The 24,016-nt window shown below is 37.3% G+C and overlaps 2 protein-coding genes across 2 annotated transcripts; both read right to left on the bottom strand.

Moving 5' to 3' along the window:
• Positions 1-6,522: 6,522 nt before the first annotated feature.
• Positions 6,523-8,001, bottom strand: LOC141590295 (protein FAR1-RELATED SEQUENCE 5-like). The gene has a single exon (XM_074410895.1). The coding sequence runs from the start codon at positions 7,999-8,001 to the stop codon at positions 6,523-6,525; it is 1,479 nt and encodes a 492-aa protein (XP_074266996.1).
• A 2,226-nt stretch (positions 8,002-10,227) lies between these two features.
• LOC141592336 (uncharacterized) lies at positions 10,228-12,696 on the bottom strand. Its single transcript, XM_074412951.1, has 4 exons — positions 12,152-12,696; positions 11,087-11,197; positions 10,793-10,873; positions 10,228-10,696 (listed from the first exon to the last, which is right to left on the bottom strand). Exons 1-4 carry the CDS (start codon positions 12,389-12,391, stop codon positions 10,622-10,624), a joined length of 507 nt encoding a protein of 168 aa, XP_074269052.1. The 5' UTR covers positions 12,392-12,696; the 3' UTR covers positions 10,228-10,621.
• Between the last annotated feature and the right edge of the window lie 11,320 nt (positions 12,697-24,016).

Here is a 24,016-nt window from a genome sequence, read left to right as displayed (position 1 = left end):
TGGTATTAGGATTAAGATTTGGAATTTGGACTGACACTATATATAAAAGGTCTTATCAATCACGAGAAAGACGAGTTAGTAAGAAAAACTTCTAGTAAGAAAGAAATTTGTTGGAAGAAACCTATAAACGGTTTTCTAAAGCTAAATTTTGACGGATCTAAAATAGATAGAAATAAAGCTGTTTTAAGATATTCTATAAAAGATCATAAAGGTAAAGTCGTTTTGTTAGTAAGAGCGTCCACAACCATGCGTATGAGGCTTAGCGATTTTTAGCGGAAGGCTGCGCATACTTCTCCAATCATGAGGAACTATCCTCAACTTTTAGCGGAATGCTTCGTTCAGCGACAAATCAAGGAACACAACGCACTGCGTAAGTTAATTAAAATAAGGAAAATGAGATGGCGACACCGGGTGTTACTCAAATTGAGCGACACCCGGGGTATTATTATAAATTACTAAGGTATTTTGCTTTCACTCAATCAAAATTCGAATTTCAAACTAATTAGGATTAAAGGGTAAATTAGGAACTATACATTAATTAATTATTTGTAACAATAATATTCAATGGCAAATAATCTTTAAACTTCACAATTTTTTATGCTTGTTTTTTATTCGCTTTGACAAATTCATCCAATCAATTTGGCATCAATGGACAAAATTGCAGAATTGACGATGAACTAATTGTTTGGTCAATTCTTCCCTTAGAAAGACCAATCTCATACATATATTGAAACTATTAAAAGAAGATGTAGAGATCAAGACATGTAGGGGAACAATGGCCGTAAGATTGATAGCATAGCTGCATAGCAATGTACTTTGTAGGATATAGTGATGATACAGTGATGAAAATAAAGAATAGTTTGTTATGATATGTAATTATAAGATTATTTTATTGTATATTATATTAGATATAGATTAATTTTAATTAGTATATTTGATTAATATAATAAAAGATTATGAATTACGCTCTTACCCTACTATGTTGGCGCAAAAACGAAAACTACTTTATTATTTTTTCTATTTTCTGTTTTTTTAATTAGGGTGTTACCGAAATTCGGTAACACCCGGTGTCGCCCTAGTACTTCCCTTAAAATAATGACTTTGTGAGTGAGTGGAAATAGGCAACAAGAAAGAGAGTAAAGCAAAGTTATGGCAGTTAATAGACTATACCACCGGTTGTATAATGTTTTTATACAACTAAGGGTACTTTAGTCTTTTCCTCCTTATAATTGTTGTAACCTACGGAGTATAAAACAAATTCAACGTAACTCCTCTCCATATTTTTCTAACTGCTTCTCTAATTACTCAATCATCTTCTCCCTCAATATCATTTTTTCAACTACTTTAATTCTCCATCTCTAAAAAAATCAAAGATTTAATCCATAATTACAATATGTGGTGGACAAAGCTTCTAAGGCGGAAGATATATCAAATTTACGCGGTTCTAGAACTTTATGCGGAATATTTCTTACAAAGCTCGGAAAATTTGTTTACTAGCTCGGAATATATCATAAAAGCTCGGAATCTTTACGTTTTTTTGAATTATTATGTAAGTTAGGATTTTTTTTCCTAAAACAGATTCCATAAATAATAATTTATAGCCGATCCACGAAGTCAAGTTTGTTTGAACTTAGATTTATTAATAACTCACAACATTGCGCTTTGATACATACGAAACTCGAAAACTTTGTTTGTAAGCTCATAAAGTTTCTTACAGAGTTCGTAAAGTTTCTTACATAACTCGGAAAAGTTACTCGCAAGCTCGGAATATATCTTAAAAAGCTCGAAACCTTTACTTGTAAACTCAAAAAAATACAAGGTTACAAAAATTACAGAGCTCAAGAAGTTTACTCAAAAGCTCAGAATGAATCATACAAAACTCGAAATTTCAGAATATGCCTATAAAATACATGTCAATATACAAATGATGTCGAATTTTACGTCAAAATATTGTTAGAAGCATTTTTTCTTCTTAATGGTATTATCAATTGCTAAACATTTTCCAATTAGGATGAATAGGAGAGCAATTGCTTTCTTTAAGAGAAGTGTGAGAGGTTTAACGTTTGATTTTTGTAGGTTTAGATTTTTTTCTTTTATTTTTTTTAAATATTGAGTTGGCTTGAACCAGTTGTATAATGCTAATATACAACTTGTTGTAGGATAGTATTTGTGAAGTTATCGGGGGAGAGAGAAGATATATTTGTTTCTTTTTTCAAATTTTTAACTTATTTTTGCCAAAACTTAATATCTAATTATTTTTTTAAAAAAAATAATTACACTCTAATTCCTATTTTTTTTCCTCTACAAATAGGCAGTAATATTTGACATATACTCACATACTTTTCCTTCTCTTCTTTCTTTGATTTTCTTTACTTTATTAGATATCGTTTTGTTATGGACGTTTAAGATTCGTAATTTGTGGGATAAATTGAATAACATTGATAAAAACGATTACATTGATAACTAACAACTGATAACACATAAATAAAACTGACGAAAAAGTTGTCTTGGAAAATATATTGTTTTTTAAAGAAAAAATACGTCTTACCTTTTTTCTATCATAAAACCGAAGTCAATAAATTATCGAGTTGAAAACCCGAGCAAGTTGCGAAAATATATTTTTAATGTAAAAAATGTGTGGGGTATGTTAAAGTAAGAGAGATAAATAATGAAAGAGAGTGATGAGGAATAAGTGTAAATTATTGTTGGAGGTGTAAAATTGAAAAGTTGAGAAATAATGAGGTGTATGATTAAGAAGTGATAAGAGAGAGTAGGATGAGGAAGAGAATGGCTCATGGTTAAGGATGGTCTAACAAAAAAGTGCGAATCAAATAGTATTCTTGTTGCAGAAACTCTCGCTTTAAAATGTGATAACTTATGTGTTATTAACTCAATTCGTATTATTTGGCAAATTCCTTGAGAAATTTTTAGTGTCATCAAGCATATGAAATTTGACCTTCATTTTTTCGATAAAGTGATAATTAAACATTGCTTTCGTGAAGCAACAAGTTTGCTGACTTTATGGCTTCTATTAGACATTCACGTCCAACTCTTTCGAGGTGGTTTGAAAGTCGGTCGCTTCAACTTACTTCACTTATTCGAAAGGATGAGATAAGTTTGTCTTACTCTGAATAATCAATCTAGTTTTCTTACTTTATCAAAAAAAAAAAAAGTAGAGTCGTAAGACTCTTAAAATTTACAATCGGAGTTCAACGACTAATTTAGATACGAGTAATTACTCGTGGTTCACTATACTAGTTAGTTTGATTTGATTTAGTTTGGGTCATTTAGAATCTGCTCATTTGCAGTTTGCGTTATTTCGTGTAGGTATATAAAGTTTTTTTGTTTCAAATCAATCGACTTATGCCGATCCAAGTCATTTCAATCCATATTCTACCATCTTCTCAATCAAGTCCTCCCATGTTCGAGTCATCTTCATCCCTATGTTTTTAAATCCTAGCTGCTAAAGATCGTCGACAATTTACTAATTATCGTCGACAATTTTAATGAACTTCCTAAACTACCCCTCCCTCACACCCCCCTTATATTTTTCATATTCTCCAAAAATCAACCTTTCACACATCAAAATTTTTAAAAAAAACCCGACACACATAACAACAAAAAACCGTTTCAACCACATAATTTCCGTCATCAAATTCAAACATTCAACAAGGTATGTGATTGTTATTAATTTTTTTTTTTTTGAGTATTTTCTTAGTTTGTATATTTGTGACGGAATTAGGATAGATGCATTTATTGTAGACGGAATTAGGGTAGATGTCTTGATTTGTATCGGATTTAGTCGTGTTTTGCAAAAAAAAAAAAAAACCCGAAATTGCCAAAAAAAACGAAAAAAAAAAAAAAAAAAAAAATCTTACCCACACTGGACGAAGAACATTTTCGTCTGGGCCTGGATCTGGACGAAAATGTTCTTCGTCCAAGCCCAGTTTTGTGTTTTTTTTTTTCGTTTTTTTTTTTAATTTCTCGATTGTTTTTTTTTTAACTTATTTTTCCGTCTTGTTTTGTTATCGTTAAAAAATAATAAATTATTAATAATAAACCCCGTCCGTGCCGAATTCGTTGTAAATTTATTTATTTTATTTATTAAATTTTTTAAAATTTATTTTTCCATGTTGTTTTATTTTCGTAAAAAAATAATTAATTATTACTAATAAACCCCGTTCGGGGATAGTTCGTTGTATTTTAATTTTTTTAATTTACTTAAACTTATTTTTATAATTTCTTTTGTTTTATTAATTTAACTAATCAATGCGTTTTTGTTATTTTTTGAATAGATGGCCGGTGGAGGAAAAGACCGTCACATTCGAGCTCGAAAGGGGCTCCAGTTTGAGTCTGAGGCTGGAGATGGTAGTACCCAGTCGTGGACTGCAGAGGAGTTGGAGGAGGTGGTTCGGTCTGGTGATGAGATAGGTGAGGAGGAGGAGGAGCGAGTGTGTAGGGTGCCCCGTAGACGGGATGAGGAGGGGCATTTTCAGCGGATGTCGGATGGTAGTTCTAGTAGTGTCGTGGCTCCGAGAAGAAGAAGAAGTCGGGTAAGGATGTCTCTTGGTTGATTTCCGATCGTGTTCTTGGTGGTCCGATGTTTCCCCACGTGATTCCCAGCTTTGGGGGCCACATTGCCAACACCTTATGGCCGACTCCTAATGAGGTCGGTCGACCAGTTTTGACGGGTTACCACCGGTTTGGTAAGACGAGGTTGTTGAGTTGATGGCGACTATCTTTGGCTGTTCGGACTATTTATGACGGTAGTGGTCTTTCTCACCTTACAGATTCCATGGCCGAGCATTTTAACATGCCCCTTATTTATGCTTTCGTTGAGAGATGACAACCTGACACCAACAGTTTTCACATGCCTTTTGGGGAGATGTCCATACTCCTTCACGATGTTGCGCAGATCTTAGGTGTTCGGGTAGATGGTGATTGTTGTAAGGTGGAGACTGCGGACGGGATGTTAGCGGATCCCCTTATGTATGTTTGTGGCTTCTTTGTGAAGTCACAAAACGAGTTGAGGTTGCCGTTAAACCCTACTAAGAAGGCCCCTATTTACAAGAGTGGGGGTATATTGGTAGATGCAGTTTGTGACATGGCGCTAGCTGGTTGTGATGTTGTTTATGCTCAGGGGTTTTTGGCTGCGGTGTTCGGGTCGACACTTTTTGTCGACAAATCAGGTGATATGATACGTCCTCAGTTGTTTCCCTTAGTGACTGATACTGATTCTGTACACCACTACGCTTGGGGAGCCGGTGCACTAGCCTTCATGTACCGACAGTTGGGTGTGGCTTCACGTGCTGGTGTGAAGACTATTGGTGGTTGCTTGACTTTGTTGCAATCGTGGATCTATGAGTATTTTCCTATGTTCAGACCCAGTCCACCTTCGGTAATTGACCCTACTCAGCCTCGGTCGTGTTCTTGGAGATTCGTTGATCCCTTCGCTCAAAATGCGGAGAAATTGTTGGAGTATCTGAGGGTGTTAGATGGGCTTACTTATGCTTCCATTAGGTGGGATCCGTATGGGCCGCGTCAGGAGGAGTATCATCCTCGTACTCTGTTTGCCGGTTGTGTTCATTTCATGGACATAGCCGAGCCATACCAGCCCGATCGGTGTTTACGTCAGTTTGGGTATGTGCAGATAATACCCAATTCCATTATGAGAACGGTAGCGCATCGTCCTGCTTCGGGGATAGGGTACGAGGTTAGTGTCGGGGCGGTGGCCGATCATTTTTGGGATTGCTTGGAGGATCACTTGGTTCACCTTTCTCGTAGATCGAGACCAGTTAGTTTCTCGGGGGAGACGGCGCCAGATTACGAGGATTGGTATAATGGTAATTCTCACCCGTTGATCATTGATCCCGACCACCATGATGCTCCTCCTACACCTGACGATTTTGATGTCCCACCGTTACAATACAAAATAACCGTTATAATTCAAATCTAACCGTTATAATTCAAATCTAACCAATAGTGTAGTTTGCCTCTAGAGGTGCGCAATGCGATGTGCTGAAACTCCCCGTACTCGTGGTAGCAGTGGTAGACGGTGTGCCGGGACCCGTTTGAGTGGATCGGGGGGTAGTAGACGGAGTAAAATGAACCGTCGGAGTGGAACGGGGAGTAGTAGACGGAGTAACAGGAACCGTCGGAGTGGAACGGGGGGTACTAGACGGAGTTCGTTGGGAAGACGAGTTTCTTTGGGGCGTAGCTCTGCCTAATCGAACCCGAACTCGTGCATGCTCAACGGCGGACGGTTCTCTACGAGTTCTCCTACTCGGACGTCCTCTAGGGTTCTCGTTCACCCGAGACTCGTTTACATCCTCCTCATCCGGATGTATCTGAGAGTAAAGGGCATCGAACATGGATGATCTCATACTCGGATCTGCATTCCGAATTTCATCGAATAACTCCTCCAATCGATCATCGTCACAAGCCGGCATTGCCTCGGAACCATCGTACTCCAACTTCCTCCAAAATACATGTAACACATCAACAGGGACCCGAGATCCGTTTCTAGGAACCTCTTTCGAATTCTTCACGCAATTCAATGATGGTATTCTTTGATATTTTATGAGAAAGTCTGAAAAATAATCGATGAATCCCCGTCAACCGTCTCGATCTAGATAACTCCAACGAGTGTCGGATCTCAACATGTTGCGTTTCCATCAAAGAATGAAAACGAATCCAGATGCTATCAATGGCCAGTTTCGCGCTATTCAACCATCTCTTCAAATTCGCATGAGTCGACTCAACCCGGGATGTAGAAGTGTTCTCAAAATGAGTTATCTTGTTCGTTCTATACTTGGCCCATTTCTCCACGTGCGGGAACCATTGACTCTCAATATAAGCCGCCACTCCCGCCCATTGCCTTGCCAAATTGGCCCACGCCACATTAAACTTATCTTCGGTCTTCGCCTCGACAACCGCTTGAAACAAGTTACAAGTTATGAACTTAGCCCAACTATCCCGACCCGTGAGAGAAAGTGCTTTCGTCTCCACGTTAGCATATATATGCCAAAGACATAGCAAGTGAGACGAATCCGGAAAAACAGTGGGAATCGAGTTCAACAAACCTTGCTCGCAATCAGTAACAATAGCATTAGGTTGAACGACATCATTGAGAAGGGCCTTCAGTTTCTGTAAGACCCACCGATATCCATCCTCGGACTCATGCGTCACAAGAGCATACACGATCACAAAGCTCTTCCCGACGGGTGTGACTCCAACCATCTCAACAAGCGGAAGACGGTATAAGTTTGTCTTGTACGTGGAATCGATTAGGACCACATAATAGTATGATCGAAACATCTCAACGGCTTCTGGATGAGCCATGAACACGTGGGTTAGCTCATCAGTCTCCTGATCAGTGACCCAATAATGAACGTACTTATGCTGAACCGTAAGTGCTAGCATCTGTTGTGCCGGGTTTCTCCCATCTCTTTCCTCGGCCCTTACTTTCTGAGAACGATTGTAGATTTGTCGCCGATTAGGTCTTGACTTTTCCGGATTCCGCTGATGCAAACCCGCACTAATAATAGCCGGTCTAACGTGAGTTCTAACTCGGGCGTCGATATAAGCCAACTCCTCTTCATCAAACTTTGCAAAGTATCTGTCGCTGTCACAGTACAACGTTAAAGGATGATTATGAAACCCGGATCTCATGACAAGCTTCCACTTATTCTCTTGTATTTCAACAGCTTTCATTTGAAATTTGCATTTGCACCATGCGGTAACCGTGTTAGCCCTCATTAAAGAGTCGGCATCCTTATTTACGAGACCTCTCCCTCCCATCCGACAAACAAAATAATCTTGTTTCAAATTCGTGTTACGACCAACTCTCTTGTTGCTTGCTCTTTTTATACCAAACCCGAGTCTAAGTCCGATCTCAAATGCCCAATTAAACGCTTCCATACTTGATGAAAATAATCTGGTAGTCGTAAAATGATCTGAGTAATCAATACCGTCGCCATCGTTATTCACCTGCGCACGCATTTCGATAAATTAGTTAATACTAATTAATTATTTTATACAAAACGAGTCGGAAAAAATAAAAAATATAATACAAAGACGGTAATTAATTATTTTAATTATTTTATACAAAACGAGTCGGAAAAAATAAAAAATAAAAAAAAAATATAATACAAAGACGGTAATTAATTATTTTATACAAAACGAGTCGGAAAAAATAAAAAATATATAATAGAAAGACGATAATTAATTATTTTATACAAAACGAGTCGGAAAAAATTAAAAAATATATATATAAGACGGGAAAAAAAAAAAATACACGAAATGGGCCCTGGACGAAGAAATTTTTCGTCCAGGTCTGGGTCTGGACGAAAAATTCCTTCGTCCAGTATGGGCCTTGGACGAAGGAATTTTTCGTCTGCATTTGACACTGACGAAAAATTCTTTCGTCAAGCCCATCTGGACGAAGGAATTTTTCGTCCAGGCCTGGGTTTGGACGAAAAATTTCTTCGTCCAGCCCATTTCATGTATTTTTTTTTTTTTTTTTCTATTGCATTTTCAACTAATTCCGTCAAGAAATCTATCATAATTCCGTCTACAATCAAGGCATCTATTCTAATTCGGGAATCAATCGATAATAAAACATAAATTTTAGACAAAACTAAATCGTAAACTCACCTCATTACTAGCTTCATTGTTGAAATCGTTGTTAAAATCGTTCTCGTTCTTGTTGTTAATTACAAATCCCGCTTTTTTGTTTTTTTTTTAAAAACCGTCTTTTTTTTTTTGTTGGAGAGATTTTAGTGAGACGGAAATTGACTTGTGTTTAAGTGAGACGGAAATTGAGTCGTGTTTTAGTGAGACGGAAATGGAGTTATGTTATGGAGGACAAACTTGGAAATTTACATTAAATGTCGACGATAATTAGTAAATTGTCGACGATATATAGCAGGACCCTTTTGAATTAGATTGAAGAATTCGAAGGTTCTAGCTCTACTTTATTACGAATATAAGACAATGATATGTTTAACTGCATACGTTTGCGCCATAATGATTAAGTAAAACGAGGATTTTAGCTTTACTTTATTAAGAGTATTACATAAAAGACTCTTCAAGCCAGATAGATAATTTTCAAGACTATAGGAGGTAAAATAATTGAGTTTGAGACAACGTTTTCCTAAAAACAAAGGTTCAAAGCTAATAACGAAAATATTAGGATCAAGTGCTTAATGTGTCTTGCGAGAGCAATTATCAGCCAATTATTTATTTACCATTTTTATTCATAGTGAGGTATGCAGCGCGATACATTCTTTGAAATTAATGGGAAAAAGTATTTGTTTCAGATTACATTGGTGGCAGGCTAGTGGATGTTTGGCATGGAATTTTAAATCCAGGGACAGTTATAGAAAGCAACTACCTTTTCTAAACAATTTCAAAACGTAAAGCTCGATAGTATCAAGTTCAAATAAATTTGAATGTTTAACATTCTCAGTTGGCTTTAAAAACCAAAGATAATAAGGTATAACAGTCACACTAAATCATTGGCACTAAAATTCATTTGCCATGTCTCAAACCGTGGTATTTTACTCCCTTCGTTTCAACCTTTTTTTTTACCTATTTCATTCAAGAGTGTCTTGAATCTCAATCACTTATTTACCTTTATATTTTAGAAATGTTTTTGATGAACAATTTAATCATACGCTCAATTTGATCAACTTATCATCAAATAATTGGTCCCCTCCACTTTCCTTTGCCTTTGAGCCAAAACCAAAGATAAACACATTATGGAAATGGAGGGAGTATCATTTTACCACAAATACTTGAAAAGATAGGGTCAAAGTGTCATTTTAGAGACCGCAAAAAATCAAGCATAACATCTAATAGGGAAATGAAGGGAATAGCTAAGAATACAGAACGGTACGTAAGTTAATTATCTATCCTTAAACAAGGAACGTCCTTAATAAATGAGTACCGAGTATCATCTGGAAAAAGAAAGGGAAGGAATCCAAGCCAACGAAAACCTGACTGTAAAGAGATTATCAAGTTTCACTCTCACTCTTCCACACCGTTGTAACAATAAATGACACCTAAACTTTGCTGCATATAGAGACATGCATATGACAAATGCCAATTATTGATCCAAATGAAGGAGTCACAACCAAGCAATCTGTACTTACAAAGCAAAGTACTGGCATTCAAAAGGCAACCAAAAAATAAAAACAAATCAATCGAAATGGGACTCTAGGGAAATCAAACAAAAACATTCGACTTAGAATAATATTGAGTTACAAACCAAAAGAATCTGAATGTTGATAGCATTAACAAAAGGGCTGACGCAGAAATTAAGCTTAAGGCGAAACTTCTGAGTCAGAATACAGTTATAAGTTACAAACCTGTCTAGTTGGGATATATATTACCCTTTCAACTTTCCTAGATCAGCAGATATTGCATTAGGATCTAATCGAATAGGAGAAACAAAAAAGAAGGGTACATAGAATACACCAAATCCTCGGCACCCCTAGATATAAACACAAGACAAAAAAAAAAAAAAAAAAAAAAAAAAAAAAAAAAAGAGGGGAGTTGAAATTAAATTACACCACACAAACCTGACAATCTATGAACAAGTTTTCCTCGAGTTATTTCATCAGTGAAGGGATTCAATACTCTTGCTCAACTCTTCCAACTTTTTCATCCTCAACCTCTCACTTTCACCTACCAGCTGCTCGGAAAAAGAAACAGTTGTCAATATATTGTACTGAACCCATATTTATAAAGGAAATGACAGCAACCCAACTTTTAGATGAATGCTATTTACCTCTACTAATTTGTTTATGAGCTGTACTTTCTCTTTGTTCTTTTCATTGAATGCATCAAGTGCTTCCTTGTACTCCCTTTCCTGGAAGGCACAACGTTTATGGCGATAAAGAAGATTAGTTATAATAACGCAGCGATCTCATAATCTTGCAAGACGGTCTAGCATATAAAAATTGCAAGACATAATTATTAATTGTTGCCTTAAATTTGGTAATAGTCAGTAGAGCAAGTTGAGAAACTGGGTTTCCTAACAACGTATGCACGGAAATTTTTGTTACAAAAACTGAAAGGGTACCTTCTTCTGGACGGTTGTTCCGAGAGGTTTGAGCTCTTTTTTAATTATATCAATCCTTTTACAAACTTGAGCAACATCCTTCCTCATTGGATTGGCCAAAGACTCCAGCTCCTAAACATTTCAAGAAAGGGTAAACGAATTGTAAGAAGTATTTGAAGAAGACATTTTAAAACCAGCAATCAAAATGAAGAGAATAGAAAGCTGATAAGGGTGTTGTATTCACAAAAACTCATAAGACCGTCTCATTAAACTAACCTATAACTATGTTGAGTGTACTGTATTTGTTTACATAGAATAGCGCTACCATATTGTCTAAAGGATCCAATTAGTTACATCTAATGCGCATCATCAGTATATTTGTTGACAAATGATTCACCCCAAACAGTGTTACACTGGAGCATTTAGTTGATTAATAACAATAACAAATGAAGTTGTTTCGACTATAGAAATTAGGTGGCCGAAACACCTGGGAAAGAGCTTGTCAACTTGACTGCCAAATTTGTCATTTATAACTTATTCTATCTCTTACCAAATACTAGTAAAAGATTCATAAAACACCAAAGGAATTCCCAATATCAGACGTTAGGTGAACATCTTCAACTAACCAAGTTCCCTTTTCCTCAAGACAATACCAACCAAAACCATTTTAAAAAAAAATACTGTCATGTTGCCTAATGCATATTTAGATTAAAACGCGCTAAATTAAGATGAAACGGAACCCAGTCAAAACCTTATTTCCAAGGTAGAGAAAATTAAGATGCATCTCAAGACACACAAATCACAGATCAACAACATTGAGCCAACAAAACATGCATAAAATTACAACAAATAAGGTTAATTGAGTTTTGTCCTAATGTATTCGGAGTAGTATTTTCCAAACTAGAAAACCCGAAAAGTAACGGACAATCGGACAAACATATACCAACAACAACAACAACAATAGAAGCAAACGGCATCAAATTGAAGTCGGTAAGACAACTCGAAAACTAACGGAACAAATCATTTCATAGGTTTGATTAAAATACATAAAACTGTAAATTAAAAAAGGGGAAAAGGAAAAGGTACCCCGCGAATTAAGGCAAGCCGTTTAGTTTCTTCTTCAACGCGACCAAGTTGAGCTTGAACTCTCTCTCTAACTTCCATCTTCTTCCTTTCGATCTCTTCTTCTTTAGCTCTAAATGTTGATAGTGCTGACATTGATACTTCTTCATCTGTTGTGTCTCCTATATTAAAACTCATATTACCAACTCCCGCTGCTACCATTTCCATCTTCTGCGACTCTGACTGGGACCCACTCGTCTGCATCTTCTTCTTCTTCTTCTCTAACTCTAACTCTAACTCTTCTTCTTCTTCTCTCTCTTCAACGGCTCTTTTTCTCTCTCCAAATAGTCCGCAGTCCCAGAACCCTTGCTTCTTCTTTGTCTTTGAGTCCGCCACTTTTCTTTTCTTTTTTTTTTAATTATTTTTTCTCTTTTTTTTTTCCTGTTTAACTACACAATAGTATTGTTGTGTGGATGAATAATTAGGAGTGAGAAAAGTAAAATGGGGGAAAATGGGGTTTGATATTGATGGGGGTGACCTGTGAAAACTCAAGAGTGGGTGGGAATGTGGGATGGGGGGCTGGCTTTTATAATCAAACCCTAAAGTTTTTCTGCCTTATTTTTGCCAACCTTGATTTGGAATTAAAAAATTATAATTATAATACCTCTAAAAGATCGTATTGCTTTATTTACTTTAAGTTTTCATTAGGTGGCTTTCGTTGGTTGTATTTTTGTTGCGTTGTGAACAACCCCGACGCCCAAATCACCCCAAATAACCCCACTCAAAAAATAATCTAAATTTTCAAAATTTTGAAATAAAAGAAATTGATCTTAGCTTTAAAGCATAATTTTACAATATGATTAATTACTAAAATGATGATGATTATCATGTAAATATAGCCAGTACTTATCACGTTTATATAATGGTTTTTTCTAACTTATGCCCACTAGGCATAGGATTAGAAACTCAAAATAGAAAGTAATAAATGTATTTTCTTGTAAATCAAAGTAAAAGTAGTTGATATTGCAATTTTCCATACAAATATCATTTATTTCTTTCCTTTTTGGTTTTTCTATCCTATGCCTAATGGACATAGGTTAGAAAAACCGTTATATAATAACTAATCAATTAAAGAAATGGCCAAACATGTAACCCACAAGCCCGACCTATATGACGAGCCTATGTATAAAAAAGATTAATATATTTGTCATATAAAAAAAATATGAAGTTGCGAAAATAAAACTAAAAATAACTATAGTTGTTTCAGTAAAAACAATCAAGTACTTCTGTGGACATGAGCCACCCGCGCGTTGGTTTCGAGGCGGCGACACTTCTCCCACGGAACCTTGGTTTGCCAAAGCACGTCATGGGCCGCTACCGATTTGTGAGGCATTGAAACCGGTGAAAGGTTGAATAAGTCCGCATTTGTGGAGTCGCCACCAATTTTTATGGAAAATTGGAACCGTTCGAATACCTCGTGCCATGTCAAGACACAAAATAGTGACATGAACACTAAGAACTCGTTACCCTTAGCATTCTATGTCTAGAATGACTCTCGAAGATGCCAATGGACACGGATGTCCAGAGATAACTGAGTAAGGGGTGAGGGTACGTATTAGGAAGCTCTTTTATTCGAACACCTAATCCCGTCCGCCTCGATAGCGGCTTCTACTAATGATTAGGGAAGTCGTTCGTATTTGATATGTCGTCGATGTAATGCATGCAATGCAACAAACATGGATTCATCCTAGCATGTGAAATTAAACTATGTCGGTTAACAAACAATTTAGCAAACAATTTGGTCGAAGTTGGAAGTTAGATTCATTACATATGAATGCCATACAATTAAATCATGCATAAAACATAATTACGAATAAATGAATTACAATAATAAAAATTACAAAAGATTATAAGGCTTTATCTGATCTACGTCAAAAGCACGCTCAAAGACGGGATTTCGAAGAAGAAGAGAAAAGGAAAATAAAAAGAGATTAAAAAATATGAAAATACGTCAGATAAGAGGTAAACCGTAATTAGGAGCTACGTCAAAGCGAGAAAGAATTCAGGGACAGAAGCCAACCCAAAACAGGCGCAGCATCTGCTGCGTCCTCAGGAAGAGGCGCAACACTTCCTGCGTCTGTTCTAGAGCTAGGCTCTGGCTGTGAAGTCAGAACCGCAACGTTGTTATCGTTCGTTGGTAATCTTATTTATATTAGACTCGAATTGAAGTGTTTTAACCAATTATATATATATATATATATATGGGTAAGTCATAAAACGAATTAAAACGAGAAATTACAGTGGTTTACATGATTACGATGAACTCGTGTCGGAAATACAAAAAGCGAAACTTTAAGTCGGAACGGGACAAATAAGACTTGGAAGAAAACTTATGTATCAAGTTAGGATTCCAGAACTTCGACATGAACAAGTCGAAACCCCGAAGAACCGATTTGAATTAAAACAGCGAAAACCCGCAAGTATTGAATTACTCGGGATTAAGGACGAATTAGGCATTGTAATTTAAAGGAAATTGTTAAAACACGATTTATGTACTGAGACTATAAAGAAAACGAAAGAAATAAGAACAAAGAGAAACTTGCAGGAAGGTCGAGGAAGAAGAAGAAGAAGAGCAGGAGCAGCGGCAGCCTCTGGAAGAGGCGCAGCAGATGCTACGACCCTTCGAAGAGGCGCAGCTGCTGCTGCGTTTCTTCTCGACGTCTGACCTCCGCTGTTTTATAAAAACGGTTTTAAAGGATTGATTTTAAGGCGGTTTTCAAATGTGCCTTTAATATAGACCTTACATTAGATATACAAAATAAAAGTACAATAAATAAATGGGATTTACACCCTCAGACTTACACGTTTGACAAAACGAGATTGACTAAAGTTATCGTTTAAGTGATTGCTCGACTCGAATATGCGTGGAAGGTGCCCTTGTTAAAGGATTTTATAAATTGATTAGGTTGATTAAAGTGGAGTTGGTCAAATTGGTCGATCTATGCAACGTGACTGGGACTCAGAATGATCTGAGCTTACGTGGTCGATTGATCAAGCACGTAGGCATCGAAAGCAATAGCGTGGTCTAGAATGCAAAGAGAGAGAAAGAAGGGGCGGAACACTCGCGTGCCAAATATGGAGGCCGAAGGCCTCTATTTATACTAAACCTATGGAGGAGTTTAGGAATGACACGGATACGGAAACAAATCACGGAAATATTCTGGAAAGCGTGGAAAGAGGGCTGGGGAAGAGGCGAAGCAGCCACTGCGACCCTTGGAAGAGGCGCAACACCTGCTGCGTCATTTCCCCAGAGGTTTCCTCCTCATCAAGAAAGATTTCCGCGTTTTTTATGGAATTTCGGTAGATATACACTTCCTTATTCCGTGAAACACAATATGCGGAAGATATTTCCTTAAAATATTAAAATAATTTTAGGAATAAATATCCAGAGAATTCTAGAACACTCCGGAATATTCCGACTCGGCATTTAAACGGTTTTTAGAAAATGAAGCGGTTTTTGACCCGAACTCCAAATGAACTCTAATTACTGTCAAAACGACCGTATCGGCGCGTAGATGACGACCATAAGGTTGACTCGGGTGTTTGAGCTATCACTTGACGATGAAATTATGAACTATCTTAAAATTGCTCCGCATATCAAACATGCGGCCCAATCATCACTAGGTGGTTGGCGGGAGGTGTAGAAATGAGGTATCTACAGAGCCCCCACTTTGAGTGAGGCTTAGACAAGGCGAAAGTCAAAGTATAGCCATTAGGTCAATCGAAGATTACAACCTGACGACTATGGCGACGCGAGGCGACTCAAGAGGTCTGAACCAAGGACCTGTCGTCGGGAACATTTTAGAGTCTGTCGACTATTGGAGAGGGCCGTTTAAAGTCCATTAGACTACGTAAGGAAGCTCGCCAGCCATAGGAAGAAACCATACTTGAGTTGGCAAGGGCGCGCGCTTGACACTGTGGGGAAGAAAATAAATATATCTGATCGACAATGGCGCGCCCTTGGCACCGCTGAGGAGAAAAGGTATCTGATCGACAACGGCACGCCCTTGCCACCGCTGAGGAGAAAAAGGGTATCCGATCGACAACAACACGCCCTTGGCACCGTTGAGGAGAAAATGATATCCGATCGTCAACGGCGCGCCCTTGGCACCGCTGAGGAGAAAAGGCATCTGATCGACAACGGCACGCCCTTAGCACCGCTGAGGAGAAAAGGTATCTGATCGATAACGGCACGCCCTTGGCACCGCTGAGGAGAAAATGGTATCCGATCGACAACGGCACGCCCTTGGCACCGCTGAGGAGAAAATGATATCCGATCGATAACGGCGCGCCCTTGGCACCACTGAGGAGAAAAGGCATCTGATCGACAACGGCACGCCCTTGGCACCGCTGAGGAGAAAATAAAGGTATCTGATCGACAACGGCGCGTCCTTAGCACCACCAAGGAGAAAATAAAGGTATGGGTCGTCACAAACAAAATTCCGATAAAGAGGAGAAGCTCACGAACTGTATTTGGTGATCATGAATTCTCACTGGGAAACAAAATGTCGTGGTTTTCTGTAGTCTGTTGAGTAGAAAATACCGATTCGGACGAAGAGAACACCCAAAAAGGAGCCATCTAAAAATAAGATCTTGCGCTGCACCAGAAGACGGGCGGATTTAATCCAAGACGCCCGTCCCGAGCGAGACGCACGGCCCGACTCAGAAGACGCCCGTCTTCTTCCTGCTCTCAACTTGGAAAAATCCCTGCATTAGAATCCGCCCGGATTCAAGCCAAGACGCCCGTCTCCCATTACTAAAAGACGCCCGTCCTGAAGAGAATCCGCCCGGATTGCCTCATTTTTCTCGGATAAACCCGACAGGGCCCACCCTTATCCGCTCGGATTTCCCCTTCTTCTATAAAATCACCCCCTTTCTCCCTCATTTCTTCACCTTATCAAACCCTAAAACACTCATCTCCATCCTCAAAATCACACCCCCCATCAAAAACACTCCCTCCCTATAGGGATGTCAATTTCACCTGCATCCATCAAAACCCGATCCACCCGATCCTAAAAGATGGATGAAAACCCGACTTAAATGGATGATGGATGGATGACGGATGAAACGGATGATGGATGACGGATGGGTTGGATGAAGAAATTCCACCCGCCATCCACCCGACATTCATCCATCACCCGATTTTATTACTTTTTATTTAATTTTTTTTACATATAACACATTATTAAGACATAAAATATTTAAATTTTCATATTTGTCTACTCTCAATATAGATATTTTGTAAACCTACCCACTAGAAAGTTAAACTAACTAATTATCTAACTTTATTTTTGTAGAAAAAAAAAATCATCATTTTTTTTAACTTGAAATATATAAAAACAAAACACCCGTTAATGACCCGATCCACCCGTTTCATCCATGGATGATGGATGGATGGATGACGGATGATATGTTTCACGGATGACGGACGGGTTGGATGAGATTTTAAAAGGACGGATGGATGACGGATGAGGCTTCACCCGACCCGAACCCGATCCATTGACATCCCTACCTCCCTACATCAAAAATGGCGCCATTGATGAACCTCAAGGGTAAGGCTAAGAAATTGGTTGAAACCGCCGGAAAGAAACGCAAGGGATCATCCTCTTCAATTCCGCGGGAGGTAGCGCTACCAAGGAACTCCCGCCCCATAATGAGGGGAGGAATTGAACAACTTGACTACTTCCAAGAGGTGCTATTTGAATCCGATGACCACCGCAAGAACTTTGTCAAATTACTAGGTAAGAACTACGAACCCACTCAATTCGTAGATACTAGGGTGTTGGAAATCCTTAAGATAAGGCACCCTACCGAGATGTTCTTTGATGGTCTTGGCATTGGAAAACTTTTCCATGCCCATGAGGAGACGTACCTGAGTCTCACCCATGAATTCTTGTAACAACCCGGATTATAAAACAAAGGAAAAACTTATATAAAGAGAATATCAGAGTATGATACTGATAAAAGGGTCAAGGTGGCGGAAACACCTGACCAATCCGGTTCGCTACTAAAATCCAAAACAACTAATACATTATTCAAAAGGTTCTTAAAACTTAAAAGCAAACTCCTATTTTATTATTAAGCTCGCTTCGCACATTCCCCAAGCTAGCATCAACCAAACAGCAACAAACTGAACAACTTTGAAAAAGAGGGTCGACAATCAGTCGGGAGTAACTAGATGCTCTCCCAGTCATGTTTACAACAATTGAATATAACCAACAATCATTAACAAATGAAATGTAAAACCAGTAAACATGCGAGATCATCTATACTCATGAAAGACCCAACAAAGCTTGCCATGACTTATCAACCTTAAACGAATGCAATCATGCAAACCTAGACCATATGCAACCACTAGACCATGAACACTTACAAGACTAGTAGTGACAAACGACCCACAACAACCTAAGGCACAAAGCTAGCATTGAAGCATAGCAAACATGGTGACACACGATCCACAGCAACAGAAGGCACAAAGCTAGCAACAAAGCATAGCGAATAGAGCTTAACGCCGTTAGAGCGTATAACCACGCTCTAAGCGATGGAGCGTATAACCACCGCCTCCACCGGTACTATGTATAACGTATAACCACTGCCTATATGTCTAAGACCTGGCCAGACTCTCGGTAAACCGAACGACACTCGGGGAACAGAGCGTATAACCACTGCCTCTGCTACCCCCCCGAACATATACCCACAATCCCGCATCGACGGGTGACGTTAGTTCGTTCCGATAGTATATAACTGATACTACCGCCATCTATTCAAACTAGCAAACAAACCAACGCACAGTATAACTGACTGTACTAACATGCGTGAACAACATCACGACTCAACTCATAGGATAGTATAACTGACCATCCTACTTATCATATGAACAAGAGTAACCAAATACATATATGCAAACACAAGGACGTAACACGTTGAACACAAAACAACATATGACACAAGTATAAGCAACCAATGTTATAGTAACTCTAACCATGACATAAACTCTGGATGCGAGGTTATAGTAACCTCGACTATAACTTCAGCATATATAACTTGAAGTTATACATACCTCAACCATAACCTTGACACGAAATACAAAGTTATACTAGCATTAACCATAACCTTGAGCCATAATCCCAAAGTTACATTAGTGACAGCTATAACCTTGACTCGCACTTCAATGTTATAGTAGGTCCAGCCATAACTAGAGTAGCTACCCAAAGTTGTATTAACTTATGCTATAACGCTTGAATCATCATCAATGTTATACTAGCTTTAGCTATAACTTTGGAAAGAACCCTTGGCCGCCTACCATGCCGCCACTAGGGTTTATTCGTAAACCCTAATTACGCTCATGACACCCATAATAAACACGTAAACAATATACGAGACATAATTAATGCGTTGAAACATATACAAACATGAGAAAACATAATTAACATGATAATAAACAATCCAACACGTACTAATCATACAAAACAATCATTAAATCATATTAGTTACATCAATTGGCATAAACACAATTAAAAGAAAACACCTAGTTACCTTTTTAGCAATTAATGATGCGAAATAATAATGAAAACTCCAAGAAAGACACGACCAAGAAAACCTTGTCTCCAACACGTGTCCACGTCCCAAAAATCGACTTTAAAGAAAGGCAGAAATCGAAACCCTTGAAAACGCCATGAAAAGCTATCCTTCTTCTTTACCCATTAAAATAAGAGACCTTAAAGGTAGGTCTAAAGGTCCATATAAATAATTCTCATAAAAATATTTGGAGAATAAATCATTGTAAAGGTAAGAGCAAGGATTGTGAAAATATAATTTATCAATAAGTTTGGAGGAAGAAAAGATATTCAACAATGGAGTCAAAGGGAGAAAAGAAGAACAAAAGAGAAGGAGGAGAGAAAGACGCCGCACGTTTCACGCGGAAGGAAAGAGAGAGCAGCTTGCCTGCTAGGTTAGATTTTACGCGAGAAAGAAAAGAATGAGCAACCTGCTTGCTAGCTTTAGGGTTTTGTATTTATATAAGAATAGAGGAGGTTAACTAGTGGGCTTATGGTCCATTAGCTTATACAATGAATTATCTGATTACAAATCCAACTGGATATTATTAAGACGCTAGAAAAGCTTAAATAGGAAAAGTAACTATTAAACTAAAATAGTAAAATCGTGCACGGACATTTTAACCTTTCCGAAAGTAGATTAAAATAAAATAGAAAACGAAGACGATAAAATAGATATTTCCAAAATACATTAATAAATTCCAAAATAATCAATTTAATAAAATACTTTTATAATAAAATATTATTATAAAATACGGGGTGTTACAATCCAACCCCCTAAAAAGAAGTTTCGTCCTCGAAACTTGAATTTCAAGGATAAGATCAAAAGAAGGTAAGAATTACAAGTGATCATCAACAAATGTCATCTCGGAATCCTAACCGCTGCGCACTCTGATCCATATCAACGCTAAAACCAAAGAAAGGATATCCCAAATCCTGAATGTTATCATCATCTTTACACACTCTACAACCTCAAAAGTCACAACAAACTCATACCATCACAACCCAAAATGACCGTTAAGTTAATTCCATCTCGAATAGTCTCTCTTATCTCAGTATGACCTAGTCGTCGTAATACCACAACGTTTTCACACATGCATCACCTTTAAGCATGTGGTTGACACTCATAAAGTCCAGCACATCTCATAAGCCATAATATCACTGAGTTCCTCACTTTCACCAAGTACACTCAACACTTATAAGTAACATTCCACAAGGTACAACATTCCGTCTCATGAACTACTAACTTCTAGTCTTCATGTTTCAAACACTCCTCTACTATCATTAACCATCATTAAACATCATATAACCTCTCACGATTATGAACTCATTAGTATCACTCAAAATCCACATAACCTTTAACAAATACTCCAATTCTAGCTTCACTATTCACCATAAGATGTGACATTGACCAAAACCCCAAACAGATAATCTCTAAACCAAGAACATCTTTCAAATGAGAAAACTCTTCCATTCACAAGTACCATTAAAAACATTACTACCATAAAATCCTCAAAGCAAGTAGTGCTTACTACCACTCATAACCATTAAGCTCAAGAGGCTTCAACAAATCTCGATGATTCCCGATATATATCTACTTTCTAAAATCATCAATCTCAAACCTCAAACTCTGACTAAACTGTCAAAATCCTATTCAACCTCAAACTCATGGCAACATCATCAGTCGCACTCGCAAGACTTAATTATTTCCTTTAAACACTCATGATCACGGCATTCCTATGCACCAAACGAATCATAAACCATAGGTTAAGCTAGTACCTATTGTACCACAACACACTTATCCATCGATAACGCAATTCCATCAACGCATAATAAAATGATATCATCGTACAAATCTTATCATCTGTGTCCATATAACAACGCTTATAACCTCAATTTCTAATCACAGTTTATTATCCATGAATATTATCTTTACCTTAGGAATCCACTAAAAGTCTGTATGATTCTATGTCCTTCAATTAATCACTCATACACTTTAAATGAAACATCTTTAACCTCAGATACAACAAACAAACATCTATGTATCCTCAATGTAGAAACACCCTCAAACTTTCTTAGCTCACCATAACACCTTTAATACTCTTTCTCCAAAACTCTATATGTTGTCCCAATTCATATTCACATACCACTATGCTACTATGTTCTCAACCTCAAATAACCAAACATCAAACTCGGGGTATCTACATCGCTCGCCAAAGGATCTAAGCTCCCACTACGAGATGATCACAAGTAGCTCTAAAGAGATTTCAAACATTTTCAAGTTACCATGAAAGAATAAATAACTTGCAAACCAAAGAAAAATATTTCCGTGCAATACCACAAGGCAAAAGAACAAATAGATTTAGGAAGTATAAGCTCAAAGAGAAATCAATGTAAAAGGATAATTATAAAAGTTTAAAGAAAAAGGAACTTGAGCTGAATAAAGAACAAATAGAGAGTAACGATCGATAAACAGACAAAGAACAAAGATAAATGAAACTGATGGTCTGAAGACTCAAATAGAAGAGGTATGGTTAACACGTGCAAGGATGACAAGAATAGACGCCTCAAAAACAATTCTATTTACTCGAAGATGACATCTTAACATAAAATAAATAAAGCACGATAACCAAGGTCTTACAAATATCGTACAATCATCACTCAAGGTAACAACGTCTCACAACATCCTTTAATCACATCTCTATAGTACCTCAGAACCAACAAATCTCTATATAACTGCTCCGTTTACAGTCACTATATTCCTCAATTATCAACTCTCAACATCATAAACTCTCACGACCATCAACTCTCAAATCCTTCCACTCTCAAGAACCCCATCTAATCACACTTAATGAATCAATCCGTAGCAATATCTATACCCTCTAGAGATGAACATCACAATACATTATAATCATATTCAACATGACCATTCACTAAGTCAGCGCTAGAACACTTTTACCTCTTTCAACCAATCCTTTAAAAGGTACGATCAGTAAATAACTCCTCATAGACATTAATGATTCTTACTCCTCAAATATAGTATTCCAATTAAAGTCGAGTATAGTCTCCAAAATTCTCAACATGCCCAATATAAACTCCACGATAACATACAACTCATTTCCATTATTCTACTCTTGATCCATAAATAACTCGCATAACGTTTTCCTTAACACAAGACAAAGTTCAGTAATTCTAACCATTAAAAGTATATGCCACGATATTCCCAAATAATATCATAAGATAAATCCACTCATTATGTCTCTCACTTCTTGTGAAACTATGAAACCACAATCACACGTCTTATGCCACATTTCATCACCCTCTATCATCAATAAGGATTTTCTCAAGCACATAAAAGAACATAACGCCTACAATCCCAAAAGAAACATCATCATAACAACTTTTATTACCAAAGTAAACCTCTTCTCAACAACCTCTAATCCCAAAGTTAACTTCAGCTCAAAAGTGTATTACTCCCAAAGTAAACTCCTTCGTTACCACTCATAATAACAAATGCTCCTCCTTTCATACTTGAACATCCCAATAATTACCAAACAATCCTAACTTGTTGCCTCAAGACACCACAAGGAAATCAACCTCGAAATCACCTCAAACGTGGACAACACCACCAAAAGATCCAAAAGGATGAAAGTACGATAAGAGTAAAGCTCAGGTTACCAAGGATTAAAAGTTTTGACCGACATACAACCAAAACACATGACATATGTAACACGTAATGCAAAGGACATTTTAAAAATTAACCGTCTTTAAAATCAACAAAGCATTCCCGAACAAGTACATGAATAAAACAAACAAGTCATAAACAACACAATACATAAACTATACATTTAATACAATTAATAACGATGTGAAACATTAAGGCATGAAAAGTAAGTACACAAACATCAAATGTAATACAATTAATAAAGATATGAAACATTAAGGCATAAATAAACATGTGCATAAACAACACATGTAACACAATTAATAATTATATGAAACATTAACGCATAAACAAACAAGCCCTTAATTGTTTCTACCCCATTTACTCTCACTCATTTACTAAGTCAATTTATTTTAGTCATTAACTAAGCGAGAGTTGGGAGCGTGTTCGCTCTGATACCAACTGTAACAACCCGGATTATAAAACAAAGGAAAAACTTATATAAAGAGAATATCAGAGTATGATACTGATAAAAGGGTCAAGGTGGCGGAAACACCTGACCAATCCGGTTCGCTACTAAAATCCAAAACAACTAATACATTATTCAAA

The sequence above is a fragment of the Silene latifolia genome, chromosome 7 (genome assembly GCF_048544455.1).
Source record: "Silene latifolia isolate original U9 population chromosome 7, ASM4854445v1, whole genome shotgun sequence".
Taxonomy (NCBI): Eukaryota; Viridiplantae; Streptophyta; class Magnoliopsida; order Caryophyllales; family Caryophyllaceae; genus Silene; species Silene latifolia.
Note: the sequence above shows the minus strand (reverse complement) of the source record. Positions and strands in the feature narration are given on the sequence as shown.